Source organism: Agelaius phoeniceus, chromosome 24 (assembly GCF_051311805.1).
Source record: "Agelaius phoeniceus isolate bAgePho1 chromosome 24, bAgePho1.hap1, whole genome shotgun sequence".
Taxonomy (NCBI): Eukaryota; Metazoa; Chordata; class Aves; order Passeriformes; family Icteridae; genus Agelaius; species Agelaius phoeniceus.
In genome coordinates, this window is record NC_135288.1 from 1,404,604 (window position 1) to 1,432,032 (window position 27,429).

At 47.4% G+C, this 27,429-nt stretch overlaps 1 protein-coding gene across 2 annotated transcripts; it reads right to left on the reverse strand.

Annotated features, from left to right (window-relative positions):
• Positions 1-758: 758 nt before the first annotated feature.
• On the reverse strand, positions 759-18,664 carry MICOS10 (mitochondrial contact site and cristae organizing system subunit 10). Of its 2 annotated transcripts, none has more exons than XM_054647736.2 (4): positions 18,522-18,660; positions 6,851-6,898; positions 6,227-6,336; positions 759-1,003 (listed from the first exon to the last, which is right to left on the reverse strand). In XM_054647736.2, the coding sequence occupies exons 1-4, from the start codon at positions 18,586-18,588 to the stop codon at positions 995-997; spliced, it is 234 nt and encodes a 77-aa protein (XP_054503711.1). In that variant the 5' UTR covers positions 18,589-18,660; the 3' UTR covers positions 759-994. The 2 variants fall into 2 exon arrangements, with proteins under 2 accessions (XP_054503711.1, XP_077046262.1); XM_077190147.1 differs by lacking the exon at positions 759-1,003 and adding an exon at positions 2,563-2,804 and having other exon boundaries at positions 18,522-18,664.
• Positions 18,665-27,429: the final 8,765 nt, after the last annotated feature.

Genomic DNA, 27,429 nt, shown 5'->3' on the forward strand with positions numbered 1-27,429 from the left:
ACTCACTCCTTGTGCTACATGGACAGCACACAAGTGTGGGACAAAGGAAAGGGATCCTTGAGAGTCATCTCCAGAGCTAGAGAATGGTCTGAGTAAAGCAGTGCAGACAAGCTTCTGAGCCAGGGGAAGAGCAGCAGCAATGTGCCAACAAGGCAGCTCAAGGACTGCGGTGGAGGTAAAGGGAGTGCCTGGAGCAGTGTCCTGCCAAGGCAATGAAGAGCTCTAAGAAGTTGTGACCCATTGCCAGACACTGAAACCTCTCTGCTCTCCCACAGAAGAGGGGTGCAAAAACAATCAGCCTAAAGGGTAAGCTGAGAGCCAGATGGCACAAGGACGTGTTTAACTCACCCACTGTCCTGGGAAGTTTCAAACAGGGGTCACTCCATGACCCAAAGCTACAAGAGACAGCAGGGCCTTGCTGCATCCGTCACACAGTTTGGATTCTGCCTCTTCTGAGAGGACAAAATCCCAATTTTAAAGGGCAACTGTACAAACAGGACATAGGAGTATTTATATTCCTCTCCAAACACCGACACAAGCAGCAGGGGTCTAGAGGGTGATTTATGAGGTGGGAATGCTTCTTTGAACTGGATGGTGGATGGGGGTTGCTCTCAGGCCTGGGGAGGAACAGACGACGCTGGCTTTGCTGAGGAGCTCTCCCAGTGGCCCAGGTGGTCCCAGCTGCTGGCTACTCCAAAGGAAGTTCTCTCCTTCCATTCTCCCTCTCTCTCACTCACATACAAAGTCAACACACCAGAGAAGGCCATTTTTCTTTTATTTATTTCCCAGAAGAGCTCTTCCTTGCACTTTTCAGACACGATACAAAACAAGCAACAGATCTTTGTTTCATAGACAGAAACAGTTTGTTGGAGTATAAAGAGTTACTGGTGATCGTTACTGAAGAATGTTGGCTTATTCCAGGGGCACTTCAGTATTCCTGAGGAATAATCATTGATTTCTCCTTCCTTCCCACTGGGATAGTCTCAGCCATTAGTCACTGTTCCTGTAAAGCAAGAAGGCTTCTATTATTAAAAAGCCATTTGGGTTCCTGACATGGAAGGTGCTGCAGGATGTAAAGCAAGTCACGGAGCTCTGTAACATTTCAGAGGGTAAGGGAGCATTTTCACCCTTTGCTAAAGCAAGAGGGTGTAGATGGAGGAATTAAGCAGCTGTTTTCATGCATAATTCTCCATTCTGATAAACTGAATACTTCAACAAACCCCACATTATTGGTCAAGTTAACTCTTCACAGGCTGAAGAGAAATCAGACTGAGATCAAAGCCACAAAGAGCAAGAGGAAAGGCTGCAAGTTGTGTTCTTGTGTTCTTGCACATCAATATAAATCCACATTCCTATCAAAGTACAGGACCTGTGAGGTTTGGGTGATAATACAGGCTAAATAACCTGAAAACTAGGATATTTTCCATTCTGCAAAGACATCTAGGCTGTGTAATTCACAGCCATAGCATTTTAAGCCTTGAAATAATTGTGACACATTGATTTTGAATTCTGCTGAAGTCACCATAAAAACCACTTGATCAAATTACTTAAAAAACTCAGAATATTCTGACCACAAATTAGAACTCTGCTGCACTTTAAGTATTCTTTTGGTCTAGATGAGTGGCTCCTGCACTGGGGTTGGGGTTTCATGGTGGAATGTCTAACCCAAAGGATGGGCAGTGTGATGAGCCAAGTTACAACAGCTGCAAAGTCACTGTGACATCTCCTGATTATCCAGTATCTTGAAGGTCCTCTGTCCTCTCTCATTCTGACTCAGGAGTCAGAATCAAGAACTTGATCTTGAAGAATCAACAATCCCAACTGAGTCACCTGGTCTGACCTCACAGCCAACCCCCATGACCTCCCTCAAGTCCTTTCCAACTCGAGTTCTCCTGTGATCCTGTGAACTTGACAGGCTCAGAAAACTAGAAATAATTTTGACCAAGTTAATCCATGTTACATTTCTGTCTAATAAAGGCAATTTTCTTGCAGATTCTATCATTTTGACAAGTTAGCATTTGAACAGAACTTAAGTTTTGTAAAGGAAATCCTACAAAGTTTAGTTATAGCAAATTTTTCTAGGGAAAAAATCAGATGAGTGATAATGCAACAATATCTTCCATGTTCCTAACCAAGAGAAATGAAATAATTTTGTTGTAATAACCCTGGAGCCATTACCCATGACATGACATTTGGGAGGGAATTAATGACATTAACCATTAGATGGCTTCATCTGTGTTTTCTCTCTCTCAGCCTCTTTGTGCCAGAGAAAGTCATGGAGACTGCACTGGAAACTGTTTGTCTTGTGCCATGCATGTCCTTCCAGTTAGCTCATGCTTCCAAGGACCACCCTGCTCCACATTAGTCCTTAATCCAAAGGAAATCCCTTCCTAGGCTGACCAGACAGTGTTTTCTGCTGCCCAACACCCCTAGGAACCAGCATCCTTGAATGAAAGAGGCTCTCTCAGAACATGTGAGCAGTCATTCAGCACTCACATGAAGCCACAGTCATGTCACTCCAGCTTTTTTTTGGAGACATAAACTGGAGGAACACCCTCAGGATGGTGTGGATTACTAACACATTTTAATGTTAACACATCCAGCCACAAGAGCTACAGAGTTTTTATTCTGGGCAGTAGCTGGCAATGCTGAGCAGCTGCATCCAAGCCAGTTTCTCTATATTGCTCTCCAAAGATTTTATTTGTTGGAGAATCTTGTTACTGTTTCCCTTTAACAGGCAGCTGGAGAGAATATTTGCAAGCAGGTATGTCTGGTGGGGCTGCAGGAGGCTGGCCAAAGCTCATCTGCAAAAAAGTAAAACAGGAGGACTGTAAAAGAAGTAAAAAAGCTCATCTGCAAAAAAAAAGTAAATCAAGGAGGACTGGGCTCAACTTGCAGCTCTACGAGCAGCAGGAGAAGGCTGGAAATGCCTGCAGGCCTCCTGAGCAGGCAGAGGAGCCCTCCAGGAGGGAATTCTGCACCCTGGCTCCTGCATGAGAAGCCCCTGGCAGAATATTTTACCTTGATACTTCCTGAAGTACCTTAAAGTTACTTAAAGGAACTGTAAATATGTGCTGTGATGCCCCTCCAGCAGTGGCACTGAAAGCATTGAACCAGGCCATGGCTCTGTGGATCCAAAGCACACACACAAAAAAACCACAAAAACACACACACACACAAACACAAACACACACAAATACACACACACAAACACCCACACAAACAAACACACACACACAAACACACACACACACAAACACACACACACACACACACACACAAACATACAAACACACACACACACAAACACACACACACAATCATACACACAAACACACACACACAAACACACACACACAAACACCCACACACAAACACCCACACACAAACACACCCACGCACACACAAACAAACACACGCACACACAAACACACGCACACACAAACAAACACACAAACGCGCACGCGCGCAAACACACACACAAACACACACACACAAACACACACACACAAACACACACACACAAACACACACACACAAACACACACACACAAACACACACACACACACAAACACACACACACAAACACACACACACAAACACACACACAAACACACACACACACACAAACACACACACACAAACACACACACACAAACACACACACACAAACACACACACACACACAAACACACACACAAACACACACACACAAACACACACACACAAACACACACACACACAAACACACACACACAAACACACACACACAAACACACACACACAAACACACACACACAAACACACACACAAACACACACACACAAACACACACACACATTCCTTTTGCTTCCAGGTGCCACAGGGATAAATTACCATGAGAACAGCCCCAGCTCTGACACATGAAGGAACCAAGAAAACACCAATGGAGTCCGTTTGTGACTGCACAAATGGTTCCTGCTAATTAATCCATTCTTAAAAAGCTTACTTCAGCATGGTAAAATATTTTAAAACATTTTACTTCAGTGTTAATACTGAACTCATTGAAATGATCCTCTTCAAAACTGCTTACAGGGTACAACTACTACATTACTGTGCAGACAAACAAGCCACAAAACTTAAAAGTGATCATTGTCTTCATATTGAAAAACCCCCCAAAACCCAACAGAAGATCAAAGATCTGCCTTCACAGGCAGATGTACCTGACGTGACTCTCAGTTCCTTCCCAGCTCATCTCTTTTTAAAGTCTGAAGAACCTTAACAGCAGTTTAGTTTTTCTGCTTTTCTGACATGTATTTTTATTGTGTTTTCAGGTTGTGGGAAAAGCTACCTGCAGGATCTGTTCAATTAATTCCATGTACTCAGTCTAGTAAATCTACTGTTAAACACACCAGATATTCAAGAACAGGGGAGCATTCCAGCTTTGGCAACACAAGTTTCCTCCTACTAGCACTCCTCTGGAACAGGCAGAGGAACACCCATGTAAATGGATAATGTGACTTCAATAAAGCAGTGATAAAGACTTAAGAAGAAAACCAAAACAAAGGTGCACAGCTTTTCTTCAAGCCAGAGAAGAGGAGGAGGTGAGAACATGTGAGGGAAACAACATGGACACACCAAGGCCAGTGGAGAAAGAGGGGGAGGAGCTGCTCCAGGTGCTGGTGCAAGGATTCCTCTGCAGCCATGGTGAGGCCAGGCTGGAGCAGCTGTGCCCCTGCAGGCCCTGGGGATCCCCAGAGGATGCAGAGATCCACCCAGAGCCTGTGGAGATCCCCAGGGGATGCAGAGATCCCTCCCCAGCCCATGGGGATCCCCAGGGGATGCAGAGATCTACCCAGAGCCCATGGGGATCCCTGGGGATGCAGAGATCCACCCAGAGCCCATGGGGATGCAGAGATCCCCCCCAGCCCATGGGGATCCCTGGGGATGCAGAGATTTCCCCCAGCCCATGGGGATCCCTGGGGATGCAGAGATCCCCCCCCAGCCCCTGGGGATCCCTGGGGATGCAGAGATCCCCCCCCAGCCCCTGGGGATCCCTGGGGATGCAGAGATCTCCCCCAGCCCCTGGGGATCCCTGGGGATGCAGAGATCCCCCCCAGCCTGTGGCAGAGGTGCCCACACTGCAGTGGGTGGGTGCCTGGAGGGGGCTGTGCTCCAGTGGAAAGATCCCATGGGGAGAGGGCCCTGCTGCCAGACTGGAGCTGCGTGTCCTTGCAGGACTGCACTCCATGAAGAGTGACCCAGGCTGCAGCAGTGTTGGGAGGAGTGTTTGCCCATGGCAGGGACCCACACTGCAGCAGTGTTGGGAGGAGAGTTTGCCCATGGCAGGGACCCACACTGCAGCAGTGTTGGGAGGAGAGTTTGCCCATGGCAGGGACCCACACTGCAGCAGTGTTGGGAGGAGTGTTTGCCCATGAAGAGTGACCCACACTGCAGCAGTGTTGGGAGCAGTGTTTGCCCATGAAGAGTGACCCACACTGCAGCAGTGCTGGGAGGAGTGTTTGCCCATGGAAGAGTGACCCACACTGCAGCAGTGTTGGGAGCAGTGTTTGCCCATGAAGAGTGACCCACACTGCAGCAGTGTTGGGAGCAGTGTTTGCCCATGGCAGGGACCCACACTGCAGCAGTGTTGGGAGCAGTGTTTGCCCATGGCAGGGACCCACACTGCAGCAGTTTTGGGAGGAGTGTTTGCCCATGGCAGGGACCCACACTGCAGCAGTGTTGGGGGGAGTGTTTGCCCATAGCAGGGACCCACACTGCAGCAGTGCTGGGAGGACTGCTGCTCCTGAGAATGGAGCCATGCTGGAGAGGTTCATGGGGAAGTGTCTCCTGTGGGAGGGACCCCAGGGTCTCACAGGGGAAGGACTCCTCTCCCAGAGCAAGGGAAGAAAACCTCAGGTGATGAACTGACCAAGATCCCCACCCTCCTGCCCCCCTGTGCTGTGGGTGGGAAGGACAGAGGGGCTGGGGGCAAAAAGGTGTTTCAAGGCCTTATTTTACTTCTCATTATCCCCCTCTAATTTTGCTAGTAATAAATTCACTTTCCAACTTAAAGTTGAACTTGTTTTGCCCTTGAGGTGTTTTTTCCTGGTCCTTATCTCAACTCATGAACCTTTTGTTATTTCTTTTCTCTCTCCTCTGCCCAGCTGTGACAGGGGAGGGTAATCCAGGCTCTCCTGGGTACCTGGTGTTGGGCAGTGCCAAACCAGACATGTTGATACTTACTTTTACAAATTTGCCATGGAGGAGATATGGAGACTGGAAGTCGTGTTGACAATTGGAATAAGCCATTCCTAACCCCATCCCTGACCCAAATGCAATAGGCCATGTCTTTCCTGTGGAAGAGGCAAGCACAGAGGAAAATGTGAAGTCAAGGAAAGCTGTTTGTTATGTAGAACATCCTCCAAACCAGCCCACTACAGAAGAAGAAGAGGAACAGGAACATGTGTTTAGAACTTAACAGAGAGCAATGTCTGAATTCAAGGCATTACTGAACCTGATTCTGTTTTAAAGCCCAGCTGAAGAACTAAGATCAGTTTTACAGCCCTGGTGAGGCTGGCATACACTGATGTCTAGACACAGCTCCAGTGATTTGGCTCAGGCTCTCCTGCCATTCCAGGATTCCAGCTGAGCACAGGAGGAGCTCAGGGAGGTGCCATGGATAACAACCTTGTTACACAACAGCTGCAAGTTTTGGGAACTCCATTTCAATGGAAAAGACAGGCCAAACAATGGAAGAATTGGTCTAACAAGCTGATTAACTTCTACATGCCTCAAAGGCTTCTAGCTGTACCTACAACAGAGGGACAGGGGGAAGCCAGGCAGCCAAGATTAATGCACTGTACTTACTCTTGAAGAAGATGACTGAGAAAACAATTCCTAGTCCAAATCCAGCACCTGTAAGAAGAAATGCAGTGGGTGAGGAAAAAGATAAAGCAAAGTCATGGAAAATGATTTAGTTCTTTACAGTAAGTCTTGATTCCAACTCAGGAATATCAGACTATGAACATCAGACTATGACTATCCAGCTACATGTTATTTCAGCACACCCAACCAGAGAGTTCTTACATAACAAATCTGAAAAAACCAATTCTTGTTTTCTTAAGTAACTGTAAGCAGCTAATTCACATTAGAGTCCCAACATATGTAATAAGTACATTATCAGAAATATCTGGGGAAAAAACCAGACTCTCATCCTAGGGAAAGTTCCTGAATTTCTGTCACCATCTACAATGTGGAATCAAAATTTATTTGGCTCATTGTCAGCAAATGAGAAACATTTTAAATGAAAACTTATTGTGTCCTTGAGCTTCAGATTCTGCAGATGAATATCTCATTGTATTTCGTTTATCTCACTACTTTAAGTGCTTCAATGTGTGTCCCGAGGGCAGCAGAACTTTGAAGCTTTGTGTTACCCTATACCTTACAAAGAAAGCTCCAGGCTGCTTATCTTTCACATCCCCAACATTCATTATGGAGCATATTTAAACACATTAGGAATGAATGACTTTTCACATCCTTATGTTATACATAGAAATAACTGCAGCAGTTGAAACAAAATTATTCAGCGTCACTAAAAAAACTCAGCATATTTAAAAATAATCTTTTGCTTTCCTTGGAAGGTGAGCTAATGATTTTATGTAAGATGTCAGGCAAGTCTGCAAAACTCCTCTCAGGACCCAATAAATATCATAGTGAAAACATGCAGCTGAGTGGGCAAATTCTACCTTTAATTATGTCCACTGAAGAGAAGAACTTTAGATAAGGCACGAAAGTACAGAAGTTTGAAAAAAGAAAAAAAATCAGTCATGCACATCCTCATTAAAAAAACAAACCAACAGCTTCAGGTTTATTTTGCAGCAAACACATCCTGTTATAGGTTTCAACTCTCTCCTTTCAACACAAGAAATTAAATATTATGAGTTTGCTAATTAAAATACATCCTTTTTTTATATTCCTAAAAGCACATGGTCCTGTTGAATGCATTAGTTACTGGGTTGAGTACAGAACAATGCCAAGGAATCCTGTACTCTCGTGGTATATAGGATGCTGGTTTTTTGTTTTTTTAAGTTTCCTTGTGCTCTTCAAAATGTTTTCCTTGTAAAAAATATATTGATAGTTTGTATTGAAGAACAGACTAGCAAAGAATACTTGACATGCTCAGTACATTAGGATGCACCACCTTGTACCTTAACTAAGCATCCCACGTTTTTGTTGATGATAAACCCCTGAATATTAGGGCAGAGGTAAGCAAACATGATCTGAGCAAAGCACCCCACCTTCACTCTCTGTTAGCACTTTACTCTGTGTATTTACTGAGAGCTGGAAAAGGCTTTGAAAGCCCTTTTCATGTTACTACAGATTGTCAGTTGTGCCAGAGGTAACTACTTTACCAGGTCATTACAATGGGGAGCAGGCGTACAAAACAAGCAGGAGGAGCTCTGACCGCTGCCAGGCAATGCTGACATAACTCCCCAGACACCGCAGAGCCTGAGCGCTGCACTAAAGGTCAGGCCTTCACCCTAATCATTTGCACAGCCAAGGGAAAGTCTGGGATCCTCGGGTGTCTGCTCAGAGCTTCGGGGTTTGTGCCTTTCAGACAGTAAGAGACTCCTTGGAGCAGCTCGTTGAGAGCTGAGCACTGAGCAATGTTCACCAATCAATGTTCCCTCAGAGCTCACCCTCCAAGCCCCAGCAGAGCCCTCCAGGGCTGCAGTGCAGCTGCTGCTGGCTCTCCCAGTGATTATGCCACCCAGGATTATTACTCTCCTCCAGGACCCGTCCTGGTTGGTGCCCTGGCCTGCATCCTCTGCCAGTCCCTACTGAGCTGGTTTGCTCTGGGCTGCTCAGAGCTGATGAGGATTTGCTGGAGGGATTCTCTCTGCTCAGGCAGTACCAGGACTGTCTGAAGTGCCCAGCTCAGCAGCCCTGCCATGAGGGAGCAACCCTTGTCCTACACTTGCTGTCCCTGGGAAGATCCCCCTGCCAATCCAAACAGCTTAGCTAATCAATGAGAAATCATGTACAGGATGACAAATCCTGCATCATCTCCATGCATAGCCTGGGCAGTTTCTAATGTCACCACATTTTCCATGTCACCAGTCAAACCCACGTTCTCCTCACCAGCCTGGTGCTGAATTGCTTCCTGTCTTGCATTAACACAGCTCTGCACTAAGGAAGCAGCTATAATTAATACATTTCTTTCCATTTACTTCCAGAAATTATCATTATCTCGTATTCTCTTCACCTCCTTCAGATGTTCTCTGACATTACAGCCCCTCTGTAAAGGCTGCACTCACATGCCATCAATGCTGCTTCCTGTTGGCCATGGGGGAAGCTACAGGATACACTTAAAAGGTGAAGAATTTATTATTTATGTCAACTGCAATTCAGACTAAGTCTAAAACACAAATTTGGCCTTCCCCCACACCAACACCACTGTTAAACAGATGTGGTCCAGCATGACTGGCTTAGGAAAAACTACTCTGCCTTAAGGAAGCTTTTTCTGAAGCAGCTCATTTGAAAGGATTGTTCTTCTTCATGCAAATGCATTTTTGTGCAATTTTGTGCTATCACTGCACTTTATTCCAGCTGTAAGGAGTCTACAGCAACAATGAGTACCAAAAAATGATGGGAGGATGGCTAAGACCTTGCTTTAAGTAATGGAAATGCTACAGAGAAGTGAAGGAGGAGATCTGACAGCTAATGGGTTCTGGCCTTCTGTGCAAGAAGGCAGCTTGAGAAACAAAGCCAAAAAAGCACCTGAGCTTTGCTAATCTGCCAGGCAGCCTGGGTCACCCCTTTCCTGAGGCACAGCCTGTGAGCACAACGCCCTGGCCACGAGGAACACCAGCTCTGCCCCTCACACCAGGCACTGCATGTACAGCATCTGCTCTTTTCTACTTGGCTTGAGCAGTCAGGAGTTGGTTTTAACTCCAAACCAGAGCCTTCAGCTACATTTAATTCCTTAGCCTGTCTGGCTAAAACCTCTTTCTGTGGGAAGTTTGTCACTCATCTTCATTCCACTAGAAAGTATTTGTGGTTATGTGGTCATTTCCTGTGTCTCCAAGACCAAGGGGGAGCAAAACCATCTTGCCTCGGGAGCAAAGTAATGCATTTCACTTTAATTCTATATAAAGTTACAGCAGAGATAAACAATGGCAGAGCTGCTGATGAGTTTTACAGGTTTAAGTTCTCACATGCTCCATTTCCTCCTAAAGAGGCAACATGTCGCTTCAAAGAGCCTCCCACCTGACCAGGGGATGCTCCAGCTGTTCCTCCTAAAGATCAGCACCTCTAGGCCAGGCTTTAACTTCATAACAATGAAACATGAAAGGTTTATCTTACAATAAAAACAAACGAACATGGAAAAGCAAAGGGCTTGATCCACGCCAGGCACTTTTTCCCTCCCTTTCTTGCCTGACAGACTCTTTGGAGGAAAAGGCCACAGGAAAGAGTACAACCCATTTTTCACCTTCTCTGACAGTTTAAAATGTTTAACTAGAAAAACAGCCTCTTCCAGCCCACATTCATCACTGCAGCCTAAACTCATTTACAGTGTCAACAGGGGACAGGACACTTGTGAGGACACCTCAGCCCTGCTCCCCCTGTGCAGCACAGCCACACGGAATTGGCATTAGGCAGCAAGCCCAGGCACCAAAACTCTTTCTTTCTCCTTTTTTGGCTCCTACATCTTCCAAGAAAAACCTCCCAGTACCTCCAATCAATCTAACACGCAGGAGAGCACACGCTGTATGCCCAACAGGACATCATAAAAGTGTCTCAGAGAGAAACACAAATCTTCAGGATGGGCTCCTGCCCTGTAAGAACATCTGGGAAAAGCTTTTTCTATAAATTTAATCAGCAGTCACTCCAACAGTGATCCTACACGGTTCTTTCCTAGGCTACCCAAGTAGCTGCAGGCTGAGGCAGCTACTAACACAGCCACACCTAGATGTACTTTGCTTCAATAGCTTGAAACTTAAAATAGAAGGATTAAAATATGCTCATTGACATCTGGCAGATGTGCTGCTGTTACTATAGCAGCTGGAAGGTTTTCAATTACTTAATTCCAAAACGAAAGCTGTTCTTTTCCTTTGCCATTGCACACACACTAATACAAAACTGAGAGCTTCAGCCTCCAATCCCACTCTGACAAGATACATAAAGAATTGCTTTGTAAAAATGTGGAGGGAAGCTGCCTTCGTACACCAGGGCTTCACAGGACAGCACTTAGCACCAGTTAGAAATCCGAGACCATGAAATCACTTATTTACAGAGAGAATTAATTTCAAGCAGACTCTTTGCAAGGTCTTAGTGGCAGGAATCAGATTTTCTTCAAACACCAACTTTGAAGCTTTCATTCCCATCTCCCCTGTGGTGTGGATTGTTTGCAGAGCAGACAGAAAAATGAGCATGAACACTAGAAGAAAACACAGTGAAATTATATACCAAGTACTCAAGAAAGAAGCAGAAAAAAGGAGAGTTTTGTTTTATACTAGCATCTAACTGTAGTAACAGAGAAAAATTGGAATAACAAAATATTAATATCCAAATATCATCATAATAAAAAATCCCAACATGCTTTCAGGGCTTGCTTTCACCCTTAAGCACTCAGGGTCAGGTCAAGTGCTGCTCAAAGGCAAACCCTGGGTAAACACCAGCACTGCTGCAGAGGCACAGGCAGCAGCACCAAGGTCTGTGATGTCCCCAGGAACCACAGTGACACCAGAAACTCCAACATGACAACATCACAGCACAGTGACCCTGCCCCACAAACTCCAACATCACAGCCTCACCCCACAGTGACCTGCACCAGAAACTCCAACATCACAACCTCACAGCACAGTGACCCTGCACCAGAAATCCAACATCACAGCCTCACAGCACAGTGACCCTGCACCAGAAACTCCAACATCACAGCACAGTGACCCTGCACCAGAAACTCCAACATCACAGCACAGTGACCCTGCACCAGAAACTCCAACATCACAGCCTCACAGCACAGTGACCCTGCACCAGAAACTCCAACATCACAGCCTCACCCTACAGTGACCCTGCACCAGAAATCCAACCTCACAGCACAGCCTGGTGAATGAACTGTGAGACCTGAGGGCACAAAGGTTTTCTCCCTCCTTCAAAAGGGAAGGGGACAGGAGTGGAAGCTGCTCTCACACAGTGCCACTTCCCTGTGAAGGTGGGGAGGCCCTGGCACAGATTTCCCAGAGAAGCTGGGACTGCCCCATCCCTGGAAGTGTCCAAGGCCAGGCTGGACTGGATGAGCTTTAGATGCCTCCCACCCCAAACCATTCTGGATTCTGTGATCAGTGATGCACCAAGCTTTTAGACAATCAGGGCTGTGCTTGCTTTAGAAGCTCCTGGATAAGAAATCAGCAATTTTCTCATAACACAGAAAGCACCCCTCTGACAGGAATACCTTGTCTTACTGCAATTACATGTTCTGCTAATAAAAACAGTAACATTGCTGAAAAGAAAGGTTTAGCAGGAGTAAACACCACTCTCAGGGCTTTTGCAGCCCAGCTGTGAGGGTTGGCAGTGCTGCTGCTTCACACCCACCCAGCACAGGCTGCCAGCACTGACGTCTGCTGGCCCAGCTCAGAAACAGAGACAACTGAGAGCAAGGAGAGTTCCAGGGGTGTCTCACTGGCAGGAGTGAACAGAAAAGGAGCCTGATCCTTCTCAAACCTCTCACTATTCATTTATTTTCACCAAGGATGTGCCAGCAGCCCTGAAAGGATTTTCTCAGAAAACTGCTTCTGATATAAAAACCCAGCAAAGTCTTGTTCCCACTTACTGCTGGAAGTTCTCAAGGAGCAAACTTCAGGATATCACTGCATGCCCCTCATCAATGCACCCACCAAGGCTGAGGTTCAGAAGTTGGGTGTTTGGGGCTCAGGAGGCCTGGGCTGTGCAGAGGCTGCAGATGGATTGTCACAGCTCTGCTCTCTCCTGCTGGGGCACAGCCCACAGGGCACAGCTCCCTGGCTCACCCAGAGCCAGCCAGGGAACAGCAGGACACAAAGCACTTAGGAGGAGACCTGGGTTCCTCAAGAGTTTCCTGTCTTTTTCTTCCAACAGAAGATAACAGCCTCTAATTTGTAAATGGACATTGTATTCAGAGCTCTGCTAACATCATTACTAAAAATTGCTGTTAGATTTTGGACTAAAAGCCTATTCTCAGAACAGCACTGCCCACCTCTTCCAAGGAAAACATTTTTTATTGTCTGTACTGCCTCCCTGCACAGCCTGAGCCATGAGCAGTTCATATTTACACTACTTGCTCTGCTGCAAGACACAACTAGTAGAGCTGGATCTTCTGTAAGACCAGGAAAAATAACTTGGGGTTCCAGCAAAGCTCACACAACAATGCAGCTGGGTGCTCACATCGTATCCATGTTCTCCAGCATTAAAAACAAAACCCCAGAGGAATTGGGAACAAGCCTTCTGGCCTGGTAGCCAAGCCTGGATGGTCATGATACAACTGCCAAGCAAAAAAACACTTCAAAACAGGAATTTCAGGATTTTTGTATATTTAGACAAAGTCTAATCCAGTTTTCAGAAAGTGTAATCAAGTTTTATCATTATATAGACTGACTTTATCCTACTCATAACCATGTGAAGGATTATTTAAAAATACTGACATTACAATCCATACAATGATTCTTTCTGAAATATTCAATCTGTGGAATGACACAAACAATACAATTTCATCCTTGCCATTAACAGAACAGCTATTCAAGCAGACCAGATGATGAAAGGCAGAAGAAATCATGTTAACAGTTGCAGAATTCAAAGTGCCCTTTTCTCTTAAAAAAAATCCCTATTAAATGGAAATTAGAAGCATTTTATTTTCAGATGTCAAAACAGAGGATTAGAGGAAAATGAAATCACTACACTGGGTTATTTACAAGCTTCCAGGCTGAATTTTGGTCAATCACAGACATACATCAAAACATTTCTCTCCTGAAAAAAAAAATTAACTTCAACACAGCAACTTCACACACACAAGTCAAGAAGCAAACAGCTTCCCTAGGATTATCTTCCAGTATCAGGAAAATTACAGCCTTCAACTCATTTAAAACAACAACAGCTTCAAAACAAACCAAGGCATGAGGGCACCTAAACCTCCTTCTCTTCCACACTGCTCTTTATTGCCTCTGTCCCCTGGAAACAGCACATAATAATAATTTGTCCAAAATTACAGCCTTTCAACAAAAAACCACCTCTGTCAATCTTCTGTGAGTAATTGTAATTCCAAATAAACAGCCATGAACTATCAATCAGTTAAACAAACAAACCAAGCCTTTGAACAGGGTTTGGAGCCTGCAGGGTGGATGGAGGAAGACCACAGCAGTGTTTACTTCATCTGCTCAACTGATGAAAAGGAAGAAATGGCTGTGGAGGCTGCAGAGGACACAGAAATGGAGAAAGGTTTGGAAGCTGGGAAGGAAAAGAAAGCCAGGCTAGTTCAAGTCTCTGCTCCCACCTGCCAAACAAACAGGTTTTCTGTAAGAAAGTCACAAGCGGCTTTTCTGCATCAAAATCAGAATGAAAAAAAGGAACAGGAAGTTAAATTATTTAAACGACTGCCTGGGTGAAAAGCTCTGAGGATGGTGCAAAGCCAGAGCCAGCAGGACCTGGATTGTCTGTCAGAACCCCCCTGGTCAGCTAAGACAGCACAAGCCAGGCCTCTGCACACAAACACTGAGCTCACAACTGCCTCTGGGATGGAAGAGGAACAAAACCACCTGGATACAGCCTCATCATTAGCAAACAAATAAATATCATGCTAGTAAAAACGAGCTGACCACAAGCTCCATGTAACAATGGCTCAATGTTCTGAGCAGGCATAAAAAGGTTGACCTACTCTTTGAAATGAAATCCTGTCCTAACAACGCCTGACAACATCCTCTGTTTGGAGCTAACAGGAAAAAGGTCATACTAAATTACAAGATCCACACAGGTAGTGACCAAGAGCTCCAAAACATAATACAGCATTTCAAAAGATGCAACACAAGATAAATATTTATTTTGGAAGCTTTAGTGGCAGGAGATCAAGTTTTTTTCAGGAGCCTGGTCTCCAACTAAAACAGTATTGCACAACTACAAACAGAGCTAAGGACAAACCCTGACTTACACAGGGAATCCTGATGGGCTAAGGACAGGCAGCACAGCCCCAGCTGGAATTTAAACCACATTTTTGTTAATAAAGCCAGCCTGGGAGCTTCACCTCCCCTTCTCACCCTTTTCTGTTTCCCATGTCCCACCAGCCCTCAAACTAATCCACAGGAGTTATCTGTGCACAGCTCTCCCAGACACTGGGAAATGTTGTGCATGCACAGCTCCAGAAATGCAGTGCTTCCCTTTATTTAGAGAGTCTGGAATGGGAAACACTGAGCTAATCACAATGTTTGTTTTTCCCCAGCATTGGCTGGGGAGATCTCCCTGGCTGTAGCACTTGGGAAGGATGTAAAGGAGTGTTTGGGAAGGAAATTGTGGCCACCAAAAGGAAAAGTCTGACAAAGTTTACCAAGCCCTGTATCCCATGTAACAACTAAATCCTCGAGTAAAAAAAAATTATTTTCTTTCCTTCTTTCTTTCCAGTACAACAACAACCCTTGATAATTTATATTGGAAACTCCAGCAAACTTTGCAGTAATATTACAAAACCAATCAACCCAAGCACTCACAGTTTTAATGTCCCTGCAGAGAAAACAATCATTCCCACTGGGATACCACAGAAAAATGTGTGTTGTCAGCACACAATTCATGCAGGAGGTTGCCAGCACAAATGCTTCAGCTACTGATCAACTGTAAAAGCACACAAAGCAGCAAAGTGCCCTCACACAGGAAGAGAACCACATGTCTGAGCCCCCAAACCCCACTGGGTTTGGAGGGAAGATAAAGACAGCAGCACAGGTGACCCTTTTGGGCAGCCTGATGGAAAACATGAATGTGACTGAGATCTCTGCTCATCCTCGTGATGCCAACACTGGCAATCCTCAGACCAGAGCCCCAGAGCACAATGCAAAGCAGCCTCTCGTTCTTCTGCTGCCCCCTCAGGCTGGAAGAAAACACCAAATCCAAATGAAAGGTCCACAGCAGAGCCAGGAGTGCAGGTGACAGGCACCAGGCAGGGGACAGGAGGTGACAGGCACCAGGCTGAGGGCAGGGGACAGGAGGTGACAGACACCAGGCAGGGGACAGGAGGTGACAGACACCAGGCTGAGGGCAGGGGACAGGCACCAGGCAGGGGACAGGAGGTGACAGGCACCAGGCAGGGGACAGGCACCAAGCTGAGGGCAGGGGACAGGAGGTGACAGGCACCAGGCTGAGTGCTGCACACACCTGAAGGACAGGGCTGTGCAGAGGGACCTGGGCAAGCTCCAGGAGTGAGCCATGGGAATCCCATGAGGTTTCCCTGCAGGTGGCTCAGGACAGCCCCCAGGACCAATCCAGGCTGAGGGATGAAGAGATCAGGAGCAGCCCCAGAGAGGAGGACCCGGGGGTGCTGTGGGTGAGAGCTGGACACGACCCAGGCAGGAACTCCCGTGCCCTGGGGGATCCCCCAGCGTGGGCAGCAGGAAAGGGGGGGCTCTGCCCCTCTGCCCCACTGAGGTGAGACCCCAGCCCTGGAAGGACCTGGAGCTGCTGGAGAGAGTCCAGAGGAGGCACCAGGAAGATCAGAGGGATGGAGCAGCTCTGCTGGGAGGACAGGCTGAGAGAAATGGGATTGTTCAGCCTGGAAAAAAAGAAGGTTTTGGGGTGACCTCATTGCAGCCTTCCAGTACCTGAAGGGAGCTGACAAGAAAGAGAGAAAGAAACTGTTTGCAAGGGCCTGGAGAGACAGGACAAGGGGGAATGGCTTCCCAATGACAGAGGCAGGATATGGTTGGATAATGTGAAAAATTCTTCCCTGTGAGGGTGGTAAGGCCCTGTGAGGATTTCCCAGGGCAGCTGTGGCAGCCCCTGGATCCCTGGCAGTGCCCAAGGCCAGGCTGGACATTGGGGCTGGGAGCAGCCTGGGACAGTGGAAGGTGTCCCTGCCATGGCAGGGGTGGGACAAGATGAGTTGTAAAGTCCCTTCCAGCACAAACCACTCTGGGATTCTGTGAAATCAACCCTGTATCCACTTCCTTCAGCCTCCAGGGCAGAGGATGTACAGGATTCTGACATGTACAGCTGCAGCATGGAACAAGTTCTTGTTTATAATTTGGCATACTTAATATTTTATGATAAAGCAACCAATGCTATGGAAACATAAACATGTCCAGATATGTTTGTCAGACAAACCTGAGTAGAATTTCATAAGGAAAAACACTGCTCTGGAGCACTTGACACTTTTCAAAGGTCTGTTATAAACAATGGAAGTTTCAGTTTACTTAAAATTATTAAACATCTTTTCTAATGGAAAAGTATTAGGCAACTAAAACCCCCGAGTTCCTCATCAGCTTTCAAGCACAAGGCCCCTGCAGCCTCAAGAAATAAACATTCACATTTCCCAGATATTATTTATGGCTCTAAAAGAGACATCTGCACCAACATGGGACGACATGTTGTGTCAGACACTGCATTTCTTGCTCTACACACTGCATTTGAAGATCTGGCTTTGTAAACACATTTTGTGAAGCCACAAGCTCTGCCTGGTGTCACTCTGCAGTCGGTCACAGGGTGAGCATGGTGCTGCCACCACAGCCACCACCACCCCTACACCTCACAGCACTCAGTGAAACCTCGGCAATGCTTTGCTGCACAAAACTGAGGCACGTGCATAACTCTCACTTTAAGGACAAATAAATACGGGAAAAAACCACCAGAACTGTTCCCTTGCTTGACGAACAGGCAGAGCCACAGGGCTGGGACAGGGACGGCGCTTCTCAATGTCACACTCCACACTAAGTGACACGTGCCAAAGCCCTCAGCGTGTCACGCTGCCTATTGCCTTTAATAAACGCAGCCCCTCGCACACGGAGCGGGGTGAGCAGCTCTGCACGCACCGATCCAAACCCACCGGCGCAGCAAAGCCGAAGGCGGCCGAGGTCGGGCACGCCAGGAGCCGGTGGTGCCTGCCCGCCGCTCATTCATTCCGCCCAGATTTCCTACGGATCGCAGATCTCCCGCGGACACCTCTTACCTTCAGCACAGGGAGTAGCCAGAGCTCAAACACGCCCGGAGCGCGGTAAGCCGGGGCCGGGCCGGGGCGCAGAGCTGGGAGCGGGCCCGCCAGGGGTCCGAGCCCGCGGCCAAGGTCACCTTGCCAGGCCCGGGGCCGCCGGCTCCACCCGACGCCGGAGGCAGCCATGAGGGCGGATCCTCCGGACACCCCGAGCCCCTCCCGGGCTCACAACCGCCCTAAGGCGCACCTGGGGTGGCGGGGGACAGTGGGCCCCGCGCCGCGGGGACACGCTGGCGGCCGCTCTCCCAGGTTCGGGGAGCCCGGGGGGACCACCACCGCTCTTCCCCGGGCCCTCCCGCTCCGCCGTGTCCGTCCCGCCCTTACCCAGCTTGACGGCGGAGTCTGCCACACACCGGTCCCACTTCCTGCCCAGGTCGCCCTCCGACGCCATCTTGCCCGTCCCCTCACCTCCTCCCCCGCGCAACTCTCGCGAGATCAGGTGCTCCACCTATCGCCCGCACCGGCACATCTCGCGAGATTTCGCTGCTGCTGCCATGGTAACCAACTGGAGGGTGTCATGGCCGCCGCGCCCGACCTTGGGCTCGGCCCAAAATCCCCTTTTTCCCCGTAGGATCCGGCCCAAACGCCATTTGCCCCCGTAAGACCGGGCTCGCCACGTCCCCAGCCCGTCCCGGACTCCATCTCTCCGTCTAGAGCTCCCGCTGTGTCCTTGTTAGTCCTCGTCTCCCTCAGGCTATGGCAGCATCCCTCCCTCCTCGCAGGCGCCCGTGTTGGGCCCGCGCCCGGCGCCCCCCTGCCCGCAGGGCTCTCGCCTCATCCATGGTAAGAGCCAGGCTGTGCTGCAGGGCCGGGTTTCTCACTGCAGCGGTGGGTACAGCACTGGACACACACTCCCGTGTAGGTTTTCCCTGTCCTACGTCCTGCACAGCTCCTGCGTCACCTCAGCAGGAGAAGAACGCTCCGGGAGGGTGGCAGAGCTCTGGACAGGTGCTCAGGGAGGGCGGGGAGTCTCCCTCGCTGGAGACATTTCAAACCCACCTGGACGCATTCCTGTGTCACCTGCCCCAGGTGTGCCTGCCTTGGCAGGGAGGTTGAAACGAATGATCTCCAGAAATCCCCTCCAGCCCTAATAATTCTGGGATTTTTACTCTCTGGCCTCGGCTGCTCTTCAGGGCCTGAAATGAGATACAGGTGTGTGACAGCTGGTGTCAATCCCTATCAATGCCCCAGGAAGAGCAATCTGGGCCCTGCACATTCTTGTTTATTTGAGAAGAGAAGCCAAATAATTTCAGCAAGATCATTCGGTCCCATTCAAGAAGTTATTCCACACAGTAGGTTGATAATGAGAATCACAAAATTGCAGAATGGTTTGGGTTGGGAGGAATATTAAAGTTCATCCAGTCCCACCCCCTGCCATGGCAGGGACACCTTCCACTGTCCCAGGCTGTTCCCAGCCCTGTCCAACCTGGCCTTGGGCACTGCCAGGGATCCAGGGGCAGCCACAGCTGCTCTGGGCACCTGTGCCAGGGCCTCAGCACCTTCACAGGGAAGAATTTCACTCTTAGGTATATTTTTATATTCTTTAATTTCACTCTATAGGTATAAATACCTATATATTTCCTAATATGTACTTATATGTTTCCTAATTTTGGGGGAGGAGGTTGTGGGAAGAGTTCCCACTGACCTCTGGGGCTTCAGCCCATCCTGCAGCCTGCTACAGCTTTGTGGAGCCAGCAACAACTCTGGATGCCTCCAAACCTCCTAGAATGAATTCTTGTGTTCCAAATGGTGTGTAGGCTGCTTGGAAGGCATCCTCTAGAAGCCTTGTGAAAAAAACCCAGAGTGTTTGTCAAGTGCTGATGTCCCCATTCACACTGGGAGGCAATTTTTAGCTGTGATTACTTGTTTTGATTTCTTCAAGTTCAATTTTCTTTATGGAGGTGGAGGAGGCTCTGCTGCTTCATAAAACTGGAAATTCTTTTGCAAGTCAATTACAGACTAAAGCCACAAACAGAAGTAAGAAACTAATGAAGTTGGCAAACATTTCATTAAGTTATTGTTGGTATAGGTCTTTAATTTATCCTAAAAGTACAACTGGTTTTGATCTAGAGTCAGGATGGAAAGGTTTTACTTTTCATTGGTTTGGTTCAATTCCTTCACATATCACAGAACAATCACAATTAACCATTATTTTCTCTTCCTTATTAAATCTAAATGGCTTTTAAAGAACTTTTCTTAAAAGGCACTGTTTAAACTGAGCCCCTGGAGGTTCAGGAGCTTTCCCTGGAGAAGGCAGCCCTTGTTCTGCAAGGGGATCTTCCTTTTCTCTTCCTCCCCCTGCAATTTGCTCAAATCAATCTGCATTGCTGCATAGTTGGTATCCAAAATAGAACCACGCATCAAGTTACTTATAAAAATACCAACATGATCCAGCAGTTTTTTCCCCAAATAGCTCCAGAAGTGCTTTCTGTAACCACTGCCCCAGCGGTGCCAGCTCCACCCTCCTGTTTCCAAACAGCTCTGGAAAATATCATGAGGGGAAAGATAACTTGAAGCCTCCAAAATAATTATTTAATTTTCATCCTGAAAATTAAATTCCAGAAGGCAGTGTTTAAAACCAACCCAGAAATGTGGTCTTCTGTTGGCAAAAACAAATGCTCAGTGCAGGCCAGTGTAGTCTCACTTCACACTTACTCATTTTCAGGCTGCTGGGCTCCCTGGAAAACGCTGATTTTTGGGATGAAGGAAGCACTGGTGAGCAGCTGCATTGTGAGGCACTTCATAAAGGGTTGTGTTGCTGTGTCTCAATGGATCCTGACAGCCTCACCTCAGGACCTGGTGCATTAAACCCTTTCCAAGGGGATGGAATAGTTCAGGGTAATTGTTTTGAATGTTCAGCTTCCTTTGGAGAAATCACTCTGCTGCTTTTAAATCCCAGAGTCACTGAGTGATCAGAGGGGGCTCTGGAAAATGTTATCCATTAAGGATCTAGAGCACATTCTCTGTACCCCTTCCCCACCCCAGGGAAAAATTAAGGCAGGAGGGAATGTGTCCAAAGCCAGGCTTTTCTTTTCATTGCTATAGTTACTTGGCAGTTGGGCCCTTGCAGTGTAATATCAAGTATTTATTATTGTGGGACTCCAAGGTGATGTTTGGAACATGCGGTTTTGAAAAACCTTCCTTGCATTTTACAGCCCAGCATGTGCTGTCCCAGGATTCCTTCCCTCCCTCGTGCTCTCCTCTCCTTTCTTTCCAGTAAATAAGTGTATGAATAAATGGAGGAAATGAAGCCAGAAAGCTTCAAAATGAGCCCTGTATTTCTCTGGTGGAAGGCACCTTCTAGTTGAAGCAGGTTCAGCCCTTGGATCCCCAGTTTTGTTAACAATACCTGGCTGAGTTGTGTGTGGAATTAAGAACTGCTCATAGGAGTTGGACACTGGCTGGGTTTGCAGCAGAAAGCCATCAGTTAATGCAGAGGCAGGACTGGGGATCTCAGATGAATTTGTACCATTATTAATCTTCAAATTTGCTGCTTCCTTGGTGTGCTGTGGAAGATCCATGCAGACAGCATGTCCAGTGCTCTGTCCAGCTCTGGGCCCTCACCACAAGAAGGACCTGGAGAGGTGGAGCATGTCCAGGGAAGGGGCTGGAGCCCCAGGAGAGGCTGAGGGAGCTGGGAAGGGGCTCAGCCTGGAGCAAAGGAGGCTCAGGGGGGCCCTTGTGGCTCTGCACAGCTCCTGCCAGGAGGGCACAGCTGGGGGGGTCAGGCTGTGCTCCAGGGAACAGGGACAGGAGCAGAGGGAACAGCCTCAGGCTGGGCCAGGGGAGCTCAGGGTGGACATCAGCAGGAATTTCTACATGGAAAGGGGGCTCAGGCTTTGGAACTGCCCAGGGAGGTTTGGAGTCCCTGTCCCTGGAGGTGTCCAAGGCCTGGACATGGCACTCAGTGCTCTGGGCTGGGGACAAGGTGGGGATTGGTCACAGCTTGCACTGGACTGTCTGGGAGGGCTTTTCCAACCAGAAGGGTTCTGTGGTTCCATTGCTGCACTTGGAGGTGAGGAGCTCCTCTGGAACTGCACCAGCTGGAATTCAAACCCTTTTCAACAGAGCAGACTTCCTTTCAACTGTTACCTCTGGCTTGTCCATAGAGCAGGATGAGTTTTTGTTTCAAAAGTTCCCAGCAAGTTTCCTTTAAACCTTGAACCTTTCCCAGCATGAGAATATCACCTCTTATCCTACTTTTTCAAAGACTCCTAAAGCATCCCTTGTGTAATTTCCCCACTGGATACTAATACACTCTTGGTATCCTCTTTTCCAAAGAATACACATGCAGCTTCTCCCATAGATTTAAATAACATGAATCACCTCCCACACATGTATTTTTTATTTATTTTTCTGCCAAGATCTGCACAGGAAGGCAGCAGTGTAGGAGTTATCTGCTTGTAATGGTTGACATAGCCTCAGTGTGGGCCCCCACTCCCTGTTTCCTGTACTTCCAGAACAAATCTTTCATGTTACAGAGAGCTCAGACCTGGGTGGGAACCTCCAGCTCTCAAACTCCATTCTGATGTGTTGGGTTTTCCCTCCAAACATAAGCCACATTCACCAGCAGACACTGATGCTTCTTTCTCTCTTTGAAAACCTTTTAGCTCTCTGAGCAACAACACCAACAAAAAAAGTCTGAGGAGAATGAAGCCCCTCCTCAGCAGGACTTTGCCCTGGAGTGGGAAAGGTGCCAGCAACTCCATTAAGCCTCCTGTGCTGTCCTTATTGATTTTCTGTGGGCAGCAGTTGGATGCTGTGGGGTGAGCAATGCTCTGAGGCTGAGCTGACTTCATTAGGAGGGACAGCCTGTGCTGCAGTGGAACATCCCTCGTGTCACACACATCTCTTAGGAAAAATCCTTTCCTTAGGACTTTTCCTCCTGAGAAGCCGAGAGGCCTCAGGAACAAAATGTATCCAATGGTTATCTGCTGCTGTGGAATGCAACAGGTGCATCTGGGATTGGGCTCATGTGGTTGTTTCTAATTAATGGCCAATCACAGCCAGCTGGCTCAGACTCTCTGCCCGTGCCACAAACCTTTGTTATCATTCCTTTCTGTTCTTAGCTTAGCCAGCCTTCTGATGAAATCCTTTCTTCTATTCTTTTAGTATAGTTTTAATATAATATATCATAAAATAATAAATCCAGCCTTCTGAAACATGGAGTCAGATCCTGGTCTCTTCCCTGGTCCTGGGATCCCTGAGCACCATCACACCCTCAGGCTGTGCATGGGGACCAGAGCCACGTTCATGAGCACGCTCTGTGCTGCTGCTGCTGCTGCATTTCCACAGCACTCTGCCTGGACTGTGTGTGCTGCTGCTGCTGCATTTCCACAGCACTCTGCTTGGATTCTGTGTGCTGCTGCTGCTGCATTTCCACAGCACTCTGCCTGGATTGTGTGTGCTGCTGCTGCTGCATTTCCACAGCACTCTGCCTGGACTGTGTGTGCTGCTGCTGCTGCTGCTGCTGCATTTCCACAGCACTCTGCCTGGATTGTGTGTGTGCTGCTGCTGCTGCATTTCCACAGCACTCTGCCTGGATTGTGTGTGCTGCTGCTGCTGCTGCATTTCCACAGCACTCTGCCTGGACTGTGTGTGCTGCTGCTGCTGCATTTCCACACCACTCTGCTTGGATTCTGTGTGCTGCTGCTGCTGCATTTCCACACCACTCTGCCTGGATTGTGTGTGCTGCTGCTGCTGCTGCATTTCCACAGCACTCTGCCTGGATTGTGTGTGCTGCTGCTGCTGCATTTCCACAGCACTCTGCCTGGATTGTGTGTGCTGCTGCTGCTGCTGCTGCATTTCCACACCACTCTGCCTGGACTGTGTGTGCTGCTGCTGCTGCTGCTTCCAGCTGTCAGGTGTGGCTGCTTGAAGCAGAACGTGGAGAAATGGGACAAGATGTGGCACAGCTCCTTGTGCTGATTGTGCTCTAGGCTGCTTTTGCTGTGAACATGAGGTTTGCCCCAAAAAGCTCGGCAGGAGAGCACTTGCATGGAAACACTGACCTGAGTTTTTGCCAGCTCTGAAATTCCAGGCAAAAGCAGTGCTCTGACATTTCATGGCTTTATTTTCTGTGTACTATTTTGTGATCATTTTTTAGAATAGTAGAAAGAGAAAACTTGTGCTGTATTGATGAGGTTTTCTAATGAGTAAGCCCATGAACAAGTGCTGGTTTTTAGCCTTTTCCTACGTTTTTCCATTCGTCCATGTCTCTGGCTAATTCCATACAGATTCTAACTACTGAACCGTGACCATTGTATTAAGAAAGAATCCAGGCAGGCCTTTACAATTCTTTTGGCTGGTATATTAGCAGGCTTCAAATGAAGTGCAACGTGTCAAGGAAGAAGTAAGGGAATGGAAAGTTTTGTTTCTTTCTGCTGTGTTTAATCAGCTTCTCCTTGATTCTTTTTTAATGAAAAGCCACGGACATTATTGCTAGTTAATGACTGAGTTTGACAAGAATGCCCTCAACACTCTCTTTGCTTTGGTAAAGACTCTGTCTCTCAAGTTTTCTGAGGTGAAAATACAAAGTTAAAGGAGCAGCTGCAAGAAGAGGAATGAACAGTGTCCTGGGATCTGCAGCTAAGTGGGATGTGCTGCAACAGAGGGCTCCCAGCAGTCCTGCAGTGCATGGACACCTTGGGCTGCTGCTGGGTTTATCCTTTCCATTGAGCAAAGGAGCAGATCTGCTTGGGTGCTGGTGGAGTGGAAAAAAGTCTGCTTCAACATTCTTAGTGCAGGGAGGGGAATGCCTCAAACCTCACACAAAATGGGTGAAATGTTGTTTTTCATTAAACCTGGTATTTGGAGTTACTCATCAGTTCATGCAGGAAATGGGGAAACTCTAACAACTTTTCAATTCCAAGAATACACTCAGCAAAGCTGCTTTGGATTCAGGATGGGGATCTTTTATATTGTTTGTGTGCTATTTTGACACTGTGTACAAAGATCTCCATAGTGAGAACTATCTGTGGCTTGAACATAGAATTCCAAGACATTGGGTAGTGTTGTAGGTACCTTTTTCCTATATTAGTTTCCAAGAAACACTTGGTTTTCAGCCTCAAACCAAGTGATGCTGCTGTTTTAATGACTCTGACTAATAAAACCCAGCAAGCTAAACTTTACCATTGCTGGAAGACTCTTGCAGCAATAAATTCAATTTATGAGAACTCCTAATAAAAGTTTACATATCTTTCAAGTGCCATGAAAGAAAATGGGCAATCTGACCAAAAAAAAAAAAAAAAGTCAAGATGTTTCTTTCTTTATTACAAAAAATGACTATTCAGTGAAGCAGGAAGGTTTTCTCTCAGACCTTGTTCCTCAGCATGTTCTCACAGTCACCCTTGGTCCTGGATAAATGCTGGAATAAACAAAACAAATAGCATTTCACCACACATGCAGGAGGATAAAATAAAAACCACATCGTGCTGGACCACAAATGCTTCAGGAAGTTCTGGCTGAATGTGAAAAGTACTTTGTAATGCTAATAAGTGTTTATCCTTTTGCTTCCTCGAATGTAATCAAATGTACAGGGAAAGCACATGGATTTTAGAGCTGCTGATTGCAGGATCAAAAGCCTTGTTATTAACTGCACATGAATCTGATGTTGTGGGGCCGTTAGGATGGCATCTGACATCATTGTTTGCTTCCTTTGTTGATAGCCCCTCCTTTCAGAGAGGGGCAGAGCCTGCAGGAGCCCTTTGGAGAGCTCTTTCCTGTAGGTGGGTGATCCATGGCAGCAGCTCTGGGAAATGCCTGGGGCACAGGGAACCCTTCTCACAGCACTTGGATGATGGAATATCCCTGAATTTGGTGTCAACCCCTCCACAAATCCCGACAGAAGGTGGGATGGTGGTGACAGTCATGGACCTTCTGCCTGCTGGGATCCACTCCCCACACCAAACTGCAGCAGTCTGGTTCTACATCTTAATAAACAAACAACAAAAAATCCCTGAAACATGGCCTGCTATAAACAAGCAAAGCAAACAGCTGGTCCTCATTTGAAAAAAGATGTGACATCAATTTCAAAATGAATCTGCAGATCTTCTTAATGCAAATATTCTTGGGAAAACAAAAAGCAGCTGTTTATGCTTCTTTATACCTATTAGCAGGAGAACAAAATCCAGGATGCTTGTATTTCTTCCACTAAGAAAAACATCCTCTTGGCCTTGACATTCATTTAGAGCTCAAATTGTTTGAAATATACTGGGCTGCCTAATTGTGCTATTGCTGTGCTGCTCCAGCAAGCAGCTAGGAGCTGTTTCTGTTCAAAACTGAAAGCTGCTACAAGTAGAGTTGTCATTGAGTGCTTTGCATTCATTTTGTGACAGAAAGAGGGAATTTTAGAACAGGCATTTTCAAATTTATCAGTTCTGGCCTCCCAGCCCTGAGGAGCATGAGATGTGTGGATCCCTGGAAAAAGAATGAATAATTTGGCCTGTAATGAACAGGTTTGCTTTTCTTAATTACTGCTGGGAGGCAGCTCAGAGGGAATGCAAGGACTGGAGGAGGATCTGGGAGCAGCAAAACAGAGCCATTCGGGATTGCTCCATCTTACAAAGCAGATTGAAGGAGCTTAGGCTGAGAAGTAGTGGCAAAGAACTGAATTTGGACTCTCTTGAGCCTTCTGAGGTCCTGTGGCTGCTCTCCCAGATGTTGAAGGATAATTCCCCACCTTTGGGGTTGTTTGGTACTGGCTCTGGATGGAGTTTGATGTGGGTTTGTGTTTCTGTGCAGTAATACAGCTCCTGTTTGTCCTGACATCGTTCTACTGTTTTCTCTCCACCCTTCCGGGCTCATTTTGTTTCTGCCACCACTGAGAGCTGTTCTGTCTGCATGGGCTCCATTGTGGTGCAAATCCGTGTGCTGCACTCCTGTCTCTGCCTTTGTAACCCGATCCAGGGCCAAGCTGTGCGCTTCCCTGGAAACTGGGGCTGTCTGTGAGGGCCAAAGGACAGCCCTGTGTGACACCTGTGTCTGTGACAGCCAAGGGACAGCCCTGTGTGACACCTGTGTCTGTGACAGCCAAGGGACAGCCCTGTGTGCCTGCCCTGTCTGTGACAGCCAAGGGACAGCCCTGTGTGCCTGCCCTGTCTGTGACAGCCAAGGGACAGCCCTGTGTGACTCCTGTGTCTGTGACACCCAAGGGACAGCCCTGTGTGACTCCCGTGTCTGTGACACCCAAGGGACAGCCCTGTGTGACTCCTGTGTCTGTGACACTCAAGGG